This window comes from Grus americana, chromosome 18 (assembly GCF_028858705.1).
Source record: "Grus americana isolate bGruAme1 chromosome 18, bGruAme1.mat, whole genome shotgun sequence".
In the NCBI taxonomy this organism is placed as follows: Eukaryota; Metazoa; Chordata; class Aves; order Gruiformes; family Gruidae; genus Grus; species Grus americana.
Window position 1 is genome coordinate 5,540,893 of NC_072869.1, and position 20,007 is coordinate 5,560,899.

The window sequence follows — 20,007 nt, forward strand, 5'->3', positions numbered from 1 at the left end:
GAAGACAGTTTCCAGTTTGGGACAGGTTTTTGTACTGTATTTATCAAAATCAGATTATTGGAAATTAGACATTCTTTTTTTCTTTCCCCTTTTTGTTAAAACTGGTTTAAGACCGGATCCTCCTTCAAGACGACATTTCAAAAGGAATAGACAACGTACAATAGTACCCCAGGAGATGCTGGGCAGTGACCTTAATTTTTATTGGCTGTAATAAGATGGAGAGCACTTGTCACCTTATGGAACTGTGTCCTAAGGCGACATAAATGTTTCTTGTATTTCCCTCAGGGATCACAGATTTTGCTTGAGTATTAATTAAAGATCGAAGGATATAAAGTGAAACCCCAGAAGACAGTCTCGCTATTTATTCCTTGATTAAACCGATTAAACACTCGTCTACTAAGAAAAAAAAAAAATCTATCAGCAATTTCAGAAGGCAGTAATCACTAGGAAGATTTATAGCCAAATAGTGTGCTATATCATTAAAAATTGTCAACAATAAACAAATGGCCCAATCTAAAATAAAACCAGTAATAACAGTAGGATCTGAGCCAAGGCTGAATAAGCCCAAAGGTTTGAGCGACAGAATATGCAAACTCTTCACAGTTTTAAAGCACTACCTGAAATCTCTCTCACTCCAGTATTAGCCAACCGCTATTACTCTAAAAGTGCTGGTTTAATATATGCAGTTACTCATAATCCTGTGTCTCTAAGGGAACATCACAAAAATTCTGGTGCGGTTTATTTGCAAACGCATCAGAGCATGCTCGAGGCTTATATTTAAACTGCGTGTGTACTAAAATGAAATAAAGCCGGAGCGATGGCTTAGGCCCACGCTTCAGATGAAGCACAGACTTAAAAAAACCTTGCTGTGCATTGTTCTGCTTCTGATGGCCCTCCCCAAACCCAGGGAGATCTCAGGAGAGCTGGCGGTGCGGAGCGGTGTACGTGACTTGTTCCACAGGTGCCAAACCCTGCCCTAGCAAAGGAAAGTTTAGTAGGAGTCAACTTTCATGTTTCCAGTCCTACTCGTAGGAGTAACTGGATAGGTGAGAATTAGAGCTTTGGTCACAACAGTAAAACTACCCAGCAGAGGTAACAAAAATCAGCGCACTGATTTCAGTGGGATTTGTAGGTCTAAGGCAAAAAAAACTATTTCAGCTTCATGTATTTTCTCGCAGAAGAAATTTTAACAGCTGCCTTATATGATAGGCCAGAACCTGGGCAGAGTGTGCAGGATCTGTGGAAGCTGAAAGAATGTTTCTCCATTTTGGTTCTTGATATTAAAAAACAAACAACCTCTCATGAAAAAAAAAAAGTTGCCCAACCAAAAGCAGCTTAAGGTCTTAACATTCTTGTATTACAAGCTCATGTTATCATAAAATCCAATGCCAAGTTTCCTACTTTTACATCTGAGATTATTTTCCTTACAGTCATGCAAAATTATTTCAGTGAAAATCAGAGAAACTGAATTCCCTACAACCCAAATATCTGGCAATAAACCATTTCTAAACCTTATTATTTGGAATTTTCATCTTATCCCAGCTATCTGTAAGTCTTCATGAATTTTTAGTTAGCAAAATGTCCTACACTTAATCATTGCTGTGTCTTTTAATAAGTCTTTCTTCATTCAACAGTGCAGAAACAGCTAGGGGTTAGAATTTTCAGAAGAGGACTGTTACTTCTGGATATATTTATTCCTAGTGACCAACCTGAGACACAGCAAAGAGTCAGGTACCTCAGATGGCGGACATTAACGCTTTGTGAAAATAAAAGTTCTCTGAGATGTCTTAAATTGGTTATCCAAAAATCAGAAAGAAAAATACCAGGATTACCCAAAGTCCTGTGGTTACACCTGAAAGTGTGTGAACTGACGTCGAGCTGACGGATGCAGAGAGCTTTGGATCGTTATAAATTAAAAAGCAGCAATAACAGCACTTACGTAGCACAGAGCCAGTTTTATTTAAATATGTGCAACTTCTTGTGACTATACAACTGTTCTTTCCTCTATTTTCAGATAGGAGGACTTGAGAAAGACAGGTAAAAGGAAACATTTTCAAAATCAAACTCTATTTCTGAGTGACATGTAAAATAGGAAAGGACCAATTTTAAGAGATGCAAAGTAATTGCATTTTTCTTTGAACACAACGAAAACAGAGAGCGCTCCTTGCCTCAAAATACCCATTCCTACTCACAAAACATCAAAGTTATTAAGATGAGGACACCTACAATGATGATTTTGATACCTGACAATTTTGGTGCAACTAACTTGCCCACCGCTATACAGGGAGCTGGGAGCAGAGCTGGCACTGGGCTCCCTCTGGGCGGATTGCAAGTGCACGTTCAGTACGGCACATCACGCTTTTTCTCTTTGCTGCTCTGAACTCACTGAAACTTGAGTGGAACATACACAAGTTTACTTCTAGATCAGCTCTGCTATGATTTGAACTTTATCGAACGTGGTTTCTTCTAGGAAGGGCCACTCCAACCACTACTTAGATAACCTGCAGATAACTGGTATATTGTCATGTATTAGTATGTACTGGAGCGGGACAGCAGAGGCAAAGCTGAACGCACCTCGGTATGTTGGGCTTGGGGTCCTTCCTTTATATTGCAGTAGAAATGTGTGGAGTACGCTTACCAAAGAAACAGCTTTGTTTTTCCAATTTAGCATGCAGTAAGTAAAATCAACTGTGATTTATCATCCTTTTATGATGATACCTTTAGCTCTAGTGCTATAAAACATCAATGTTTATACTACAGAAGTTCTTCATCTATCACACATGCTTTGCTATTCTTAGTTCAGTCATAAAATCATAAACAGTTTCTGTGAATGCCCAGCTTTCAGTAGAATTAATGATGGCTCCTTCCCAAGCAAACCCAAACCACATAGAATATTATAAAATATATAAGTATGATGTGCTGGCTTTCAAAGTGTAAGCCTGATTTGTTAGGTAGGATTTCAAAAGCTACCAGAACACGTCACGTGTGGGTTTTTTATTAATCTTTTACAAGTATTGACTTCGGGCTCCTACTTAACATGAACCAAATTCTGTACCTTCCAATGAAGGCACCTTCATTGTGTGCTTTGCCACACTGAAGCACGTGATGCTTCCATGTGAAACTTCTGATTTTTAGAGAAACCGCTGAAAGATAACCCTATATCAAATATTACTGTTTCCCCTTTGTTATAAGATAGAAAACATCATAGGCCCTAATACAGCTAAGGGAAAAGATCCCAAGAGTTTAAAATATTTAGGAACTTCTACTTGTCTTTCAGGAAAATTTAATTTAAGATAAATATTCTTGAGGAAAATAACAGTTAATGTGGAATAGTTGGAACCTAGTCCTATTAAAATGCTAGAAAAACAGTGTTTACAGGGGCAAAACTCACAGCTGGTCCTTACAAACTGTATACATATGCAAGGAGTGGGTGGGAGTGGGAGGGAGAATAGCAAGGCCCTACCTAATTTTAGGTGCCAGTCTCATGATACAGAGCTGCCATATGTTAAAGGTGAACATAGTGGGAGGATGGAAGAGATTAACTATAATGGGTTTTCTGGGAAAAAATTAGTGTCCCAGCTATGGTTTGTTATACTGTTCCTGTGTGATTCTAAACCACCAGTGTATAACCATTAATTATTTAGCATATATGATACTTCAGTGGGAGAGCAGTTGTGCATAGACTCTTTCTCCTATTTAAAAATCAAACCCAGAATTTACTAATTCACAAAATCTGTTCAGCGACAGAATATACTTTTTGTTTGCACTGCTGCAGTATTGTGACTTCCGTGAGGACTTTTAACTCCAGAGCATACAACAAAAGTGAAATTTTGTTCTAATGGTGGTTACAACACTTAGTAAACTCATTCAACATCAAACCTGAACTAAGCCTGGGCAAAAGTAGCCACATGACTAGCTTTAGAAGTGAACAGGATGGCCTTTCTCTTACTTAAAAAGCTTTTCCTACCCTAATGCCTCCCAGCTGATTGCTAAGTGCATGCATACACATCTGGATGTAGGTGATACTTTAGGAGGGCTTATTAACCCCTTTGTGATCCTGGGATTTACAGATAAAGTGCCTATTTGGGACAGGAATTTCTATTAGAAAATCAGTAATTGAATTTCTAACAAAAGAACAGCCTTAATCATCTAATAAGTAAAATTAATTAACAGCAAACTTTTTTACCTTATTATGTGGGGTCTCTTCAATACACTGGTCCTCCGAGTTCAAGACAGACAATGGAAAAATTGAGAGAGGATCCAGTGGAGGGTCACCAAGATGATGAGAGGGTTGGAGAACTTGGCACATGAAGAAATGTTGAAGGAATTTGGTTTGTTCAGCCTAGAGAAAAGAAAGCTCGGGGGGTGGGGGGTGGGTCTCTAATCAAAGTCTTCCAATATCCAAAAGGTCGTCATAAAGAAAACAGAGGCACTCTTCTCACAAAGATGTATGGCAACAGACATGAAGCAATGGGAACAAGTCGCTTCAGGGGAAATTCTGTCTAGATTCAGAAAATACTCTTCACTGTGGGAACAACTAAACATTGGAATAAGGTGCCCAGATAGGTGGTGCAGTCTCTCTCACTGGAAATATTCAAGATTTGGTTTGACGGGGCTCTGGATAACTTACCCTTCAACAGACAGTTAAATGAGATGACCTCCAGACATCCCTTCCAATCTAGACTTTTCTGCGATTTTATTCTATGATTTTGGAACTGCAATGGACTGCTGAAAACCCCATTAGGCTACATTCAACTGTCACTTTGAGCAAATGAGGTCAGAATCTCAACTCTTCTTAAGCAAAGTGGCTGATACAAACAGTGACAGAAATACCAAACGTGAATTGGTGAGGAAACAGGCACCAGTAATGTGTTTCTCTTACACATTAATTGATGGGCGTGAATCTGGTGCTATGTGTGAATGGCTGAGTGTATTGCCACATGCAAAATAAAATAGCGTTTGTCTTCTCCATTACTTTCAGGTACACCAGGTTATCTTCAAACGTATCTGGGGCCAAATTCAACGTCTACTCTCCGGCAGGAGAGTTATTCTAGTGACGAAACTGATCCCTACCTCTTAGTCTACTGGTGTAATTTTTGTCCTTCTGATAACTGTTAATTTATACTATATTAGTAACACACTCGAGCTTGCTTTTTCCCCCAGTGCATACTGAGATGTAACTCAGAGAGGTTTACATTGCTGTTTGCTATTTCATGGTGAACCTATACACGACCTTAACACCTAGCACGGATCACGTGAGTTTATGGCACACCAACAGTCTAAAAGGTAGCTTTCTCACACTTGCCAGTACTTTGTGACTGATCTTAGCAACCTGGTTGATTGAAAATAATTTACTGAGAGACTGAAATGAGTTCCTGAACAAAAGTGGTGATTTCAAAAATTGTCTTAAGGTGAGGGTTCACAGACAAGATAGAGCTTTCCCTGGTAAGTATAGAGAGCTCTTCAGCCCCTTAGGAATATAGCCATGTAAATGTTTTATTCATGTCAGTTATTCACATAAGTGGGTTTCACTTTAGTGTGTAACACAAGCCAGCTGGTTTGCTTCTTTTAAACTCTGATTTCTCATGCACTTCATATTGCTACACCCCCTTCAGAGATATTTATGGAAATTTCACAGCAAGCTGTCTCAAGCTTATGTGCTATTAAGATTCCATTCTGGGGTGTTTACTGCATTAGATTTATAACATACAGATTTATGGACTCAGCTACTTGATGGCCCAATAAAGCATGCTGGAACTGAAGGCAACTACTAATTAAAATAATATTTGATTGTCCTCAGCATATTGTAAAACTGCTGTGGGTTTAAACAGAGCCACTGCAGCTTCTATACAGCCTCACAGCCTAACTGCGCGATAAGAAAACTGACAATTCACATATAACAACAGTTTAATTGTGGCTACAGTTTGGCAATTATAACATGTTTTTCTATCTGTTTGTATACGTGGAAGTGGGCTAGCAATGAAATACTCTTAAGCCCTTCATGGCTTTGGCCGTTCTAACCACCAAAGAATGAAAGGATTGAAATTCACAGCCAGAGAGAACAAGGAGGTTACAGTATTAGTACCAGGGCTGTAAAGTGTCAACTATTCTGCTAATCCCCATTTAAACAATTAGAATAAACCCTACTGAAAAGGATCAGCTGATAAGATGCACCTCAAGCTAAGTTCCTCCTCAAAAAGGATATTTTCAATGTTGGGTAGAATTTTCACCATGTAATCTCTACCATTCAATGTTAGAAACAAGGGACTTATGCAACCCCTGCTCCTTGCTCTAAATAGTTAACTTTCTCAGACTGACTACATACGCATTACAAAGTGTAGTAAGAGGTATGACGTTTCAAGCATGCAAAAAGCCCGGCTTACGCTCTGTAAAGGCATTTGGAAACAGTGATGAAAGCAAAAGAAGGAAATAGTTAAAAGAAATCTTAATTACCACGATGCCTTACTGCAGTGCTCAGTTAACTCCATTCCCATGCACTGCATTAAGAGCTCTTAACACCACTTCAGTGTGGTGGCTCTGTTCAGAAGAACAGAAGTTTTCAGACAGTGATCACGAATGGTGATTTCATTCCCTTCTCTGCAATTAAAATGGATAGGTTTTCCTTGCCTGCCACAGAAAGACTGACATGCAGAACTTTACAGGATAGATTACAGAAGGTAACAACGGTGGAAAACCTGGGGCACTATTACCTGTAAGCTAGGAGCATGTTAAGAAGAAGGAGGAACATTCATGAGTCATAAACAAAGATCAGATATGCAAAAACTCCTGAAAAAGCTTGTGAACTACTCAATTCAAATCTGCAGTTTCAGCAAGTGGGGATAACATGGAAAACATCTGATGCTTTCAGCAAATTAGGCTTCCATGACCTAGACTAGCTGAGATTCTGCTGTTGCTAATACACATCTTATTGTCACATCTGCCATAGTTCAGCATCCCAGGACAGAACTTAAAAGAAATTTCTTGCACCTATTCAGCAAATCTAGCTTTCTGCTGAGTCATCAAGATAAGTACTTGTATGAGCAGCACAGTAACAAAACCAGAAGGAAAAAAAAGAGGGGGAAAATGTTTCAAGAATATGAGATTTCTTCTGTTCTGCTGCTACATTTTATTTGCTATTATTGCTAGATAATACTATCTTCAAGCTCAGTTTCCAATTACGCAGGTATAAACCCAGAGTATTGCAAGTGTTTGACCCAGAACAGAACCCACCTTAATCTTCCCACTGTCCTGTAATGGCTCCCTGCATCAACAGATGGACCAAGGCAACGGTGCTCTATTGTAGTAGTTGCTCTTGTATTTATTTCCAGTGCTATGAAATTTGCTTTTAATTCACTTTCATTTCCTAAGTTATTTTTCTACAATTGTTTTTGGTAGAAATCCCATGTAGTAACCTACATCTGTCTGAAAATAAAAGCCGCCCTTTGATTAGAGCTGGAATGCGGTATCGTACACGGTGTGTTTGGAAACCTCTGCAGAAAAAACCATGTCTGCTTTAATACATCTAGCTCAAGGCACCACGGGGTGAGTCAAGGACAACAGAGCAGTATGTTTGGGGGAAAAAAAAAAAAAGAAAAAGAAAAAAATGTCCCTGATTTTCTTGGCTAGCGAATACATAAACTTCAATGTTATTTACGTGACTTTTGTAAGAGCTTGGGATAAAAGCAATTTTATCTCACTGCAAAGATTTATTTGCTGCCCTTCCTGTCTCTTAGGAGACTGTGAAAGTCCACCTGCAAAATAGTGTCTTCCTGGCACCTATAAGAATTAAACCACATGCAAATTTCAGCAGTTAGAATAACCTGCTATTAATGAAACAATGATTGGTGACATATATGGAATGGAGATGAATTGTATTTTTCACCAATTGTTTCAATCTTTTAGAGGAATAATAAAAAAACCTATTATATGAATTAATTTTCACTATACTCTGGAAAAAACAACAACATGCTGTCCAATTCACTTCCTGAAGCTTCTGGAAAATACAACACGAGCTACTACTTTTTCATGCATTTTTCCTCCAGAATCAGAGAATACAATTAAAAAAAAAAATCTTTCCTATAGTATACAACAAATTCCTATAGCTTTTACCAAGCAGGTCTTTGTACAAAAGCTTTCAATTCTCTACCTGCAGGACATTAGCAGGATATAAACCACACTTTGGATTTGGTTAAAAAAAAAAATACTTTTTTTTTTTTTCATTTTTGTAAACAATGAATTTACACTGTAGTTTTTCCTCTAGTCTTTCAGAAAAAAAGATCACTAAGGAAATCTTATAGTTCAGGAAAGCCAAAAAGCAAGTAACAAGGGCCCTAGCTTAGTGATTTGTTGTTCCCCCCCCCCCCCAGCTGATAACATCTTCAAATGATTACTGCTTTTAAAGCTTTTGTGGAGGTTTTCTTTATGCTTTAGACACTGTGTTATTGTAACATCTTATCAATGTCACCTTTCCTCTACTCTCTGGAGAGTTTTGAAAAAATAATTTGTTTGCAATATCTTCTAAAAAAAAAAAAAAAATCACAGGTGACTCCTAATGCAGACATATTTTTCTGTAGGTTTTTTTGTGGGAGTGCATAACATCTGCTCCCTGTTGCAATGTCTATCCTGAACACCTGCAAGGAAATTTGCTATTAGTTAATAAAAGTATTTCTAATAAGCCAGCTATGAAGAGTATGGCTTTATCTTTGGCAAGCCCTTCAAAATATAGAAAGCAAACCCTATGGAAACCGTAGGTATCATTTTCATAGGGTAGAAATCAAGAACAAAAAATAGTATATATACAGAACATGAGAGAAGGCTTTCGCACCAGTGGTATTATCAATGGAATAAAAGTTGCTTAACCTGCAGCCAGGGATACCACGAAACATCAATATTCAGTGATACGCGGGTTAGTAAGCCTCCATTTAGCATTTCAAGTGTAAAGTCTAGAGTATAATGACTTTTCTTCTAACCAAATGGTATGGCAGTTGGAAATCTCTTAATCATTTTATAAATATAACTAAATGCTTCCAGTCCTGTTCCTTCACCCTCCTGCAGCAAGAAAACAACTTCCCACACAAGGGAGCAGGATATGATGTCAAAAAAACCCATCGTTAACTTCAGATTCAGGTGAAACCAGAGCATTACCTTCTAAAAATCTAAAAGAATTCTAAGAATTCTTCCACTTCCCCAAAATATAAGGGCATTTTAAAAAAAATAGATATTTATACTTGTGATCTATTTAGGGGATGATATGATTTTTTTTCTTATATCCTGGGTCCATTATAGGGTCAAACACGTAACTGGGGAAGTTCTCAACATTGCAGACTGGGGCTTTCAAAGACATCTGAAGGATTGAGAGACACACTTCTCACTGAATTTCAGTGGGATTTGTGACTAAGCCCTCTAGGACCTTCTGGACAGTGAAGTCACAAAAAACAGAGACGAACAAGTGATGTTGGTAATAAAGATATATATAAAACATACGACAGCTTTTGTGATTTTACTCATTTTCCTATTAATTCTAGGTTTAAAACTGTGTTTAGTTTGATATGTTTTTATTTAAACTCTGACCCATTTTTCCCCAGAACTACTCACTTGATAAAGTATTTGATTCCATCTGCTGTATAAGCTTCTTCCCATCCATAAGGCAGACCTAAGATGAAATGAAGAAATAAGATGTCTCTCAAAGCTGAGGTGACACAAAGAACACAGTTTTGAAATGCTGTAAGTTAGAATCCTGTAATTTCAAACCATGACATAAAAATATTAGAAAGGAATTCTTGCTATTTTTTGATAGACAATAATATAAACAATACAATATTTGCTGTGCTACAAAGCTATAACCCATTTGATGATACTTTTATTTCTATCATTTCTTTTGTAGAAGTTGACAGCCTGGTCAAATTACAGCATAGCAGTTAACTCTTTTTGAACTTTTTAGTGTCATTTACACCTATAAATGTGCATGAAAAATTGTTCTGCAAGCGCTTTAGCTTGAAAGCCATCTCAAAATGTTAGTGTCTTAGGAGTTAAACTATTTTTGTTCAAGTCACAGTATATCTCAAAGACCAGCTCATTAGAGCCATCTGTGAGCCTGCTTTAGATTTAAAACTTTTGTTTGGAAAACGTGTTGGACTACACGCCCCATATGATCTTTAAAAGCAGCTTCGTACCAAGGCATGCCCTAAGTGTGCACACATATCTTTTTGGAATTTCTTTCTTAAAAGGCTCATTTTCTTTTCTCCTGTCATCACACCTTTGTCCCTAGTGTGGTGGTCCTTCTTAAAAATCTGGAAAGGGATAATTTCAGTTCTCAAAGAGAAACAGAGTTCATTACAGCTACTGAATCAGGACTTCACACAGTGAAGCAGGTACAAACCATCTGAGAAGTAATAATACCTGTGGGCACCAAGTAAAAAGCAACAAGTAAGTCTACCAAAACTCCAGGAACTGGTAAGAATTGGTAATTGTAGAACAGCACCATTAATATTCAGTACAGCTTGAAAAGCAAAAAGCACATGGGATTATTTTTTTTCCTTTCACTTTTACCCCGTATTAGTCACTTATCTCAGGCTTCTTCCATTTTCAGTTTAGCATAGATCTATACAATCTGTTCCTCAAAACATGCCACCTACTACCTTTGAGAGAGAATAATCCACAGCTACTTCCCATTAAATACAAGGTAGTTGCTGCATAACAATTTTCAGGTTTTGACTCCTATGAAAGGATGTTTTAAGTTATAAATATGCTAGACATGATCACTAGTTCTCCCTTCCTCTGCCATAAAAGCTGAGACCTTTACTCAACATATATATTTTCTAATGATTTAAATGGCAACAGGATTCATCCTTCATCTGCCCTGGCCTTTCCTCATTCCTGTGTGCAACATGCATATCCAAAATAAATGACAACAGATTTGCTCAATTATGATAAAACCTCAGCATTTGCTCTGTGCTCACATGGATCCCCTACATCACCTGTTTTGTTCATCAGTGATAATTACACTTTTTTCACTAGTAATTTGATTAAAATTATGTCTTTTTTTTTTTTCTTTCTTCTAAATGAAGACTGGTACATAGGTAGCAATGATAACTGATGCTCTGTATTCTTTTCTTAACCACGAAAGGCCATGCTTTTCAAACACACTGAATACATCTGTCACCTATAAAGGAAACTCTGGAGATACCTCCACAGCTTTATTTGCCTTTTTGACTCTATATGCATTAGATTGTATATCCTATCCACTCTTTATATGCTTCAAAGTTCCATCTACATCTGTAGGCTTTTTAATGACTTTATTTTCCACATTTTTACTCTTTCTCCACTAGTTTTTCACTGCTGTTCCCTTTGCTCCTTTCCTTCATTTTTAGATTTGTACTTCTATTTCTTGGTATTTCCCATGGTAGCCAGGAGGCTCTCATGTTTTGCATCGTTCCCTAGACATCATCTTCACTTCCTTCAAGCTCACTTTTTCCATGAATCATTCATAAGTTGATCTACTTCCTAGTGCTCTACTTTTTCACACCCTCCAGGGTCAGATTGTTGCCTGTCCTAGGACTTCCTTTGAAAGACTGCTAAGCTCTCACCTGGAGTAAATGGGAGGTAAAGGAGCTCAAACAGTCAGAAATACAGTCTGAAGGATACAGGATTTAGCCTATATAAACTCCGACAGTCTTAGGTTTCCTACATATTTATCATTTCTTCTGTGAACTGCTACAGTCTTTGATGCACATTCATAAATAATATATCTTGTCTCCAGTTGTCTGCATATATCATCGTTAAAAATTACAGATTTACACTATTTAAAAATAACTGCTTTTCAGCAGAAAATACAGGGCTTCTTGCTATTCAAATATTTATTTATCTTTTGCAAGGTAAAGAAAAGGTAAACCTGCAAAAGTGACTACGCATGCAAAAGAAACGAATACAGTCCGAAGCACCCTTTGCTCAAACGGAATAAACAGTCTCCTGAGAGAGCACACGTTAGCCAAAACACATTATAACCTACTGTTATTTTGTTCTGAGTATATGCATTTAATTAGGGTTAATGCAAAAGAGATTTCTATAATTCTATGTGAAAAAGAATACCAACAACCCACTTGCTGTTGTTCGCATACCAGCAGCGTTGCGGCTGGTCACAGAGCAGCAAGGCAGTATCCCTGGTGACTGCTTGCCTCCTCAGCTGCAAGACGCCTGCCGTGATAACCACTGTTGTAAAGTTAGCATTATATAAAGCGGAAAGGAAATGAAACCCTAGGGCAAACAAAATTTTCCTGATACACGATAAAGCGTGGATCTCATCGATCTTTATCGCTTCCTTGGGTTCCTACTGTTTCCAGGACAGAATGCATATTCTCTCATATTGAGGGAATAAAAGCTGCACATAGCATGATCAAAGTATGTCCCTAAAGGAGAAGGGGGAGAAAAAATATAGATATTAGGAAAAAGTCTCATTTTACTGGGCAGTTATCAAACCTAGAAACTGCAATAATGTAGTTGGGTGGGTTTTTTCCCCCAATAAGCTAGTTAAAAAAAGTAAAGCAAAATAAATGTGGAGCTCAGCAGATGAAACTAATAAAAGCAGATACCATAGCATGAATATTCAGTTAACTCAGAACTGACACTTACTTCCCTAACATCGAAATACTGCAGTCCAAAATCTTTTATTTTTCTTATTTTCTGACAAAATTACTCAAAGGAAATGAGAGATTTAGAGACTATAGTAAGAATCGTTCAAAAATTTACTGTTCACTAGGATTCTATCTAGATTTGGCCAAAGTGGGATTATTTAGATGCTGCAAGATAAGTATGCCCTTAAGGGCTTTAGTTTGGCCTTAAGGCCAGACTTTAAAGCCCTGCTTCTGTTATAAGCAGTCACACAAACATTACTGATGAATTTGAAAAGACTGCTTAAGGATCGCTGCCTACCAGAGGTGGTAATCTCAGCCTCAAAACTCTTTTGTGAAGCATAAACCTATTTCCAGCAGCATTTACAGCTTTGGCATCCACCAGAAAAAGGATGTCTGGCTACAATTCGTCTCCTGCAGGGCTAAGCAATCTCATGGCTGTATCATTAAACCACCTCGTCTGGAATTAATATGAAGTATCAAGCTTAAGGGATGTAATATCTATCTGGAATTCAAAAGCCACATCGTACAAGTATTCATAATGAACACATTCTTTGACCAACAAGAGAAGTAAGGATGTCTTTTTTACATATCCTTTTCCCTAGCTTGACTTTTCCAGTTATACTTTTTTTTTTTAAAGTAAGAGAGCATGAGCTAGGTCACAACTACCCTTTGTTTACCTCCTTATAATTTATTTATATTTAACATAAGAGTTTCAAAAACGATGAAGTTTTTTTAAGAAATAGGAATTACCTGCTAAAAGCATTTCTGATACCCAAGATTTGCTGAAGGACATTATAAACGGTTTTCTCCATCACTTGATAAACGAGGTTTTGAATCTGCTCTCCTTTCAATACCCACCAATCCAGCTCTTATCAACACCGAAACCTTCCTCATGTGGCCGCAATAATATTGCAACATTCATTAGTTAAGATCCCCCTATGCCTTTGGCTCTTCTCTTTGAGCTCTCTAGACATTGCAAAGAGGATGGGAGGCTGAAGGCCTGACTTGCTGGTTCTAAGTTACCCGGTCTTGGAGTATGTGGAATATCCCAGACACGAGACTAGAGGTATCATACGATGCGTGAGAGCTTTGCAATTTGACACAGCAAAAATTTGTGGAGAAATATCCAGCCTTGTTTGTCGAGTCTGTTCAATGGGGCACAGGCGTAAAATGGCCTTTTATTTTTTGATATGGCCAATAATACATACTGTTTTTTACTGCTTATTTGTGAATTAACTATAAAAACTCAGGCTCAGAAAAACAGCTTTACGAAGTGAGTATGCACTTCTGGCATTTGTTTGTGTGCCACTTTATTCTTTAGAGCATTTCAAGTGCTCTTCCCACAAACAAATGTGTTTCATTTTATGAATAATACTCTGCTAAGGGGACATTCCATTCCTTTCTTTCACATATCAAATTCCATTTTAAAGAAATGGTTCTTTTTCTTTTGTTGCTGGTGATTTAATAAAACAAAGATGGAGTAAGTAGTTTTCAAGTGGAGACATCTGGGAAATACTAGCAACTGAAATTTATGCTAATTTAGAGTATGGTTAGCAGATTGTCTTGTCTCCAGTCTTGTTCCTAGAAACCATGCTTCAGGAAAAATATTTTTCTTACTTTGGATATTCAGCACACGGTGCAAGACGACTTTGTGTTTTTCCATTTCCTATTAATCACAAGATATTGACCCATCTATGTCGGCAAACTCACTAATGTCTTACTAAAACAACTGCATTGCATCAAGTTACAGTTTAGAATGAGAGTTATAAAACAGTTTGCGTGCTGAAGGGTTATACGATCAACTTTAAGATCTTTATGGTAGCTTTGAAATTACAAACTGTTATAAATGTTTTTTCTTCTGTTGTAATACTTGTCTGTGAATAACTCGGTACAGTTAATTAGAAACAGTATGGACACAACAGATATTGTATTATATGAACAATAGCCAGTCAGCTAAGGAAATCAGACTGACCTCCCATCAGTACACGTAATCAGACATTACCGTAGACATACCGCTCTCCTACCTAACAAATAAGGAAATCCAGATTTAGAACAAACTCTGCTTAGCGTGCGCACTTAAGTTCTTCAGAAATGAGTGAGAGCTACAGTCATCCGAGCAATGAGGTTGCTGCTATGTGTCTTCAAGATGGATAAAAAATTTTCTGCCTGAAACATTCCTTAAAAAAAATACATAGCTTTCCAGAAACTGAACGTTGGAAATATGACAAAAACCCAAACCCACGTATTTTTCAAATAAAGACTAATCTCCTTTCAAATAAAGTTTTAGATACTGTAGGATCTAAGTAATTTAGGCTGTTATTAAAATGAGAAGCAAACAGTCTAGCCGATGCTCATTTTTAGCCACGCAGGAGGTTAGCAGTGAAAGTACAACAGAAGCACAACACACTTCGCAAGGGCAATAAAATACTTTCTTCTGCTTAGCTGATGGCAATCGAGTGTGTACAACTAATTATACCGAAACGGCAGAAGTCACGGAGCTTGCAGTACGTACTTTACAGTAACATTACTATAAAGCATTCTGACTTCTAAAGGGAATGGAAAGAGTACAGCAAACTAAGTACTGAGCTGTCTGCTTCACTGACGAGAAGCTGTTCTTCTGAGGTACGCTGGAGAAGACACAGATTTTGTGACAACAGGGAAAGTAAATAAGCCACCAGCAACTGACAAAAAACCCCCAAACATTGACTTTTAAATAAATCCTCCTTTTAGCCCATAGGTAAAAGAGAAGATCCGTGCAATGGCACGCAATACCTACAGTCACAGGCCAGAGTCTGAGCATCTACACCAACTACGATGTGAAACTGGGAACGTCATTTAGCATACAAGAAGCTGAAGACAGACTGCATTCCTCAAAATGCTGACATGAAAGGAATTCAAAGCACTACTTGCGATTATCATTTTTGTAATGAAATCACCTTTCGGAAAAAAAGGAATTATTTAGCAACTTACACAGAAAAAAATTAGCTGCTTATTTCGATACGCTTACAATACAATCAATATGTATCATATTTGGCTTACAATGCCTTTTCACATACCACACATTTGACAGATGTTCAATAATCAATACTGAGGAGGCCAAGACACCATTAAGCGGTATGTCCTTCAACATTACAGCTATTTTGGTCATGAATGTAATACGTTTGTCCAGTCATTAGGTCAGGAAAGCGTAAGCCCTCAGAGGTAAGGGATAACGAAAGCAGAGAGGGGTTTAAGACTAGCTCATTCTGACCAAACCTTGAATTTTGCATAAGCTACTGCCTTGTATTATTTGCTTTTTAAAATGCAATTAACGTACTGATTATCTGACCGTTATTTTTGTATTTTTCACCTACACTGCTTCTTACTAAAATGCTACTGGCTGTCCAGTGAAAATACGTAAGAATGCACGGAGCAACCCCCCCAAATTCTTTTGTTTATTGTGCTTGAAGAATCTGTGGATAAGGTGGAAGAATAGAGAAAATCAGAAAACTGCAGAATGCAGAAATCTACCTCTTTCACAGAGAAGGCTGCAAAGAAAAAAATATTCATACCAGTGCTCCTATCCTCTAGCGGCTCCCATCCGCTTTAGTTTGCCAACTCAGAGATGTATTATTTTATTTTTTATGTTAAAGGCTGCAATAACAGAGTCTCGATTAGTGACACAGCAAGAGAAACAGTACCCTAGGATCATATAGCTAGTAGTGCTTCCCGATGAAATCTTCAAAATGGTAAGCATGTTCCCCATCACTTTTTTTTTCAGTCTTATCCATTAATCAAGCAACAGCTTTAAAAAAAAAAATTCCTTTCTATGAATTAATTGCAGGCTTTCTTCTACAGTCTTCCAGTGTTGGCTGTTAACATGATGCTGTCTGGGATGGGTCAAGAACATGCTATTGTTTCCATTGCTGATTGAACACACTACGATTTACAAAGTAATTTTTGAGGAATATTTGCATAAGTTAATTTAAAATTCATTTCGTTTACACCTACAAGTCTTCTCAAACTGAAGAGAAGAGAGGAAACACATTATTTATTACAAAATTAGAGAAATGGTCCGTAACTGAGGAATTATACAGAAATGCCGTGTATACATTAAATTATAATACCGGTTCCTAAGTTCCTCTACATGTAGGCTTAAAAAGTTAAATTCATAAAAGTAAAGTTTCCCTGAGGAACATTCTTGTTCTGAATTAGCACAATCTACTTCCAGCTGATGAAAATAATCTGGAATAACACATTCTTATTCCAGAAATACCAACCTCTGCACACAGGGCATTCACCACCAGGACCAGGGAATTCGGAAGAGCCTGGAACACTTCATTGCATGGCCCAGCTCTAAACCATTTCTTTTTTCCTCAGTTTCCCTACTCTCTCGCTCCCCTGATTACCCTCTGTTCCGGAATTCATCCGTCTCCTCCTTTCCTTACTGGATGAACTTCTCTTGTCACCATCTATTGTGCTATCCACCCACCTCCATCACTGTCATCTCACATTGCTCGCTGACGCATGTGATCGTTAAATATAAGTTTAATTAGAAAGCATTCATTGGTAACAAATTAAAATGACTCTCTAAAATTAGAATTGAGCAGAAATTGTCTGAGATTTAAAAAGCAATAGTATTACATGACATGCCTTTCTTGCTAAGTAATATCTTACTTTTTTGCACTGATGATGAAATTAAACTGCGCAGGGGGCTGGCATGAACCACCTACAATTGAAAGACACAGAACTACTCTCTGCTGAGCTCATGTCACAGTAAGTACAGACCAAAGCAATACTTCTTCCTTTTGAAGCAAGAATTGTAAAAATACGTTAACACAAAATATCCTTTTAACCTGTTACGAAAAGCACTGTAGTGACACATAAATAAAAGGGTTTTATTTACAGGAAGACATGACTTTAAAGCCAGCATATTTTAGAAATAATGTCAAAAGTTCTTAGAAACTAGGATAGGTATCTTTCCTTTTTTTGTTATTAATCTGAAAGGGAACAAAAAAAATCCACCACGTGCCTAAATTAGCAGAGGTTATTTACCTTAGCTGTAAAGGATTCAAACATAATACCTGTAGCAATCAGTAATGCAAGGCAAAATTTTCTACCTTAACTCTGAGTTAATGATATATATGCTTTATGGCATGAGGTATTAGATCTAGTACGAGACTTACGCACATTTTGTACCTCATTTAAGTCTCCTTCATAAGCACCAAGCAATTATGTTTTCCTCTCGCAAATTCTCCTTAAAATACACTTTTTAAAAGCTTCCTATATCGTTCTTGGCAATCAACTTTCTCTGTACTTCTTTCCATTTAAATTATCACACTTGTGCACCATGTATGTCTAAGTAACTCTGCTAGCCCTCAGCTTCTCACTCCTACCTACTGAAAGTGAAAAAATGTGACAACTGAAGGAACTGACAGAAAAGCATTCCAACCCTCTTCGCCAAGATGAGCACTGATAGCTTTAGCACACATTGACATTCCAAACAAAGGGCTGAGCTGTCCCCCCTCCCTCCGCCAGCTTGAATCCAGCTCTTTCGGGATGCTCGTAGTTGTGTAGCCACAGAAAATTGACTCGGCATTAACCGCACAAAAGTACGCACGACTCCTTCGGTTGAGCTCCATACTGTAGTGGTTATTTTATTTTTTGGTACCAGAAATAATGAGACAGTCGCTCCCTGACTGGTGTGCAGACGTACATACGTACATACGTACCCACTCAGAGAGACACTGGGCCTCCCACCTCTCCCCATAACCAGCCGGCTGTGGCTGAACCGTGCTTGCAAATCAAACGAGGGATGTCAGCCTCCAGTTTGAGACATGGATCTGGGATTGAGACCTCAAGGTTTAATTCCCGTCTCACCTGTATATTTCCTCTGACTGTGAGCAATTTGCATCTCCATGCCACAAAATTTGGAAGGGTTTTGGTTTTTTTCCCTTTTATGTCAAAACTTCATACTATAATTAAGGATTAATATACTAAAATTCTAAATATTATGTCAACAGAAATAGAGGGACAATTTAGGAAGTATTTACCATGCAGTAAAATTGTTGATTCTGGAGAGTTTTGACTTCAGTCTCCATAGTTACCAAGAGCAAGTACAACTTGTATGGGAAAAGGCACAAAAGTCAATTAATTTTTTCATAGTGGGGTCACAGTATGAACTAAACGTGTTCATAGACTTTTAAAGGTCTGCTTTTTAATGGTCTTCCTTCAGAGACGCTGGAAATTAACCTAACAAGACTGCACTAATCTTGTTAGCTCATCTGCATTTTAAGGTATAATAATATCACTTGTTTTTCATTATTAAAATGTTTTGATTTGAAAGTCAATACAGACAGTGCCTATTCAAAAGCTGACTCATCTTTTCTCATTAAAGGTAAGTGAATGGAGAGGGAATAAATTGCTTTTCTAGCAGCAACAACAGAGTTCTGAAATCTAGGTCACATTAAAGAACTGTCTTAAATACAGGCTTTAGACATTGAATTGTCTTCTTCCTTGCTGTGAAACATTGCGAATAACATACAAGTTCGATCACCAATAAATTAGCTAGCAACTTGTTAATAATTGGTATTTTAAATATATATTTTTTATTTGGCCAGGCTATAAAATTATTCCATCCTTATTAGTGTCACCTTTTATCTAACATCTCTGGTTTTACATAATTACTGTAATGTTCTGATTCTTGGACATGAAATTAAACAAGTGGGGTCTAATTTCTAGCCCTGTAACAATATCCACAAGTAAGACCAGTTAGGTGAAAACAATTCCTCATTCCTCACTCACATTCAACAAAATGTGGTTTTAGTCCAAGTAAGGAGAGTTCAGGGATAATTCAGGATTTAAAACCCATTTGTAAATGGACATTTTTTTGAAATGTCATTGGAAAACAGGATTAGAATTTTGTAAGAGCTTGACTAATTGGATCAAATGTTTGAAATAATAGGGTGTAATTCATTAAAGACAAAAGCAAAGTACTACCCTAGGTACAAATATCAACTGAACAAAAGCAAGTGGGGTATGTGTGGCTAGCCTTTGGTTCAGCAGAAAAGGCTCTGGGAGTCCAGAAAAGCCCAAACTTCACACGGATCAGTAACATGAAGCTATTGGGGAAAGGCAACACCATTTGGGGACATAAAAGCTGATGTGCTATATATTAAAGCAAACAAACTTATTATTCCATTTGTGTCTCCCGCAGGAAGGTCTCATCTACAGAACCCTATACCATTTTGATGAATTGCAGAGAATTTGGAGAAATGAGGGTGATGAAATGGCCAGAAGACATGCTCTGTAAGGAGAAAATGAGCAAACTGGTATCAGTTTATTTTGGGGAACAGAAAATGGAGTGGAGACACGATATGGTCTTCAAATATGTTAAAAG

At 37.6% G+C, this 20,007-nt stretch overlaps 1 protein-coding gene across 3 annotated transcripts in view; it reads right to left on the minus strand.

Moving 5' to 3' along the window:
- STXBP4 (syntaxin binding protein 4) overlaps positions 1-20,007 on the minus strand; it is a 74,622-nt gene that overhangs the window by 8,388 nt on the left and 46,227 nt on the right. For 2 of the 3 annotated variants that reach the window (XM_054846480.1, XM_054846481.1), the window contains exon 22: positions 9,595-9,652. The exons of the other annotated variant lie outside the window; for it this stretch is intronic. In XM_054846480.1, the coding sequence (XP_054702455.1) occupies positions 9,595-9,652 (58 nt within the window). The remainder of the gene's footprint in view (positions 1-9,594; positions 9,653-20,007) is intronic. 3 annotated transcript variants of the gene reach the window in all.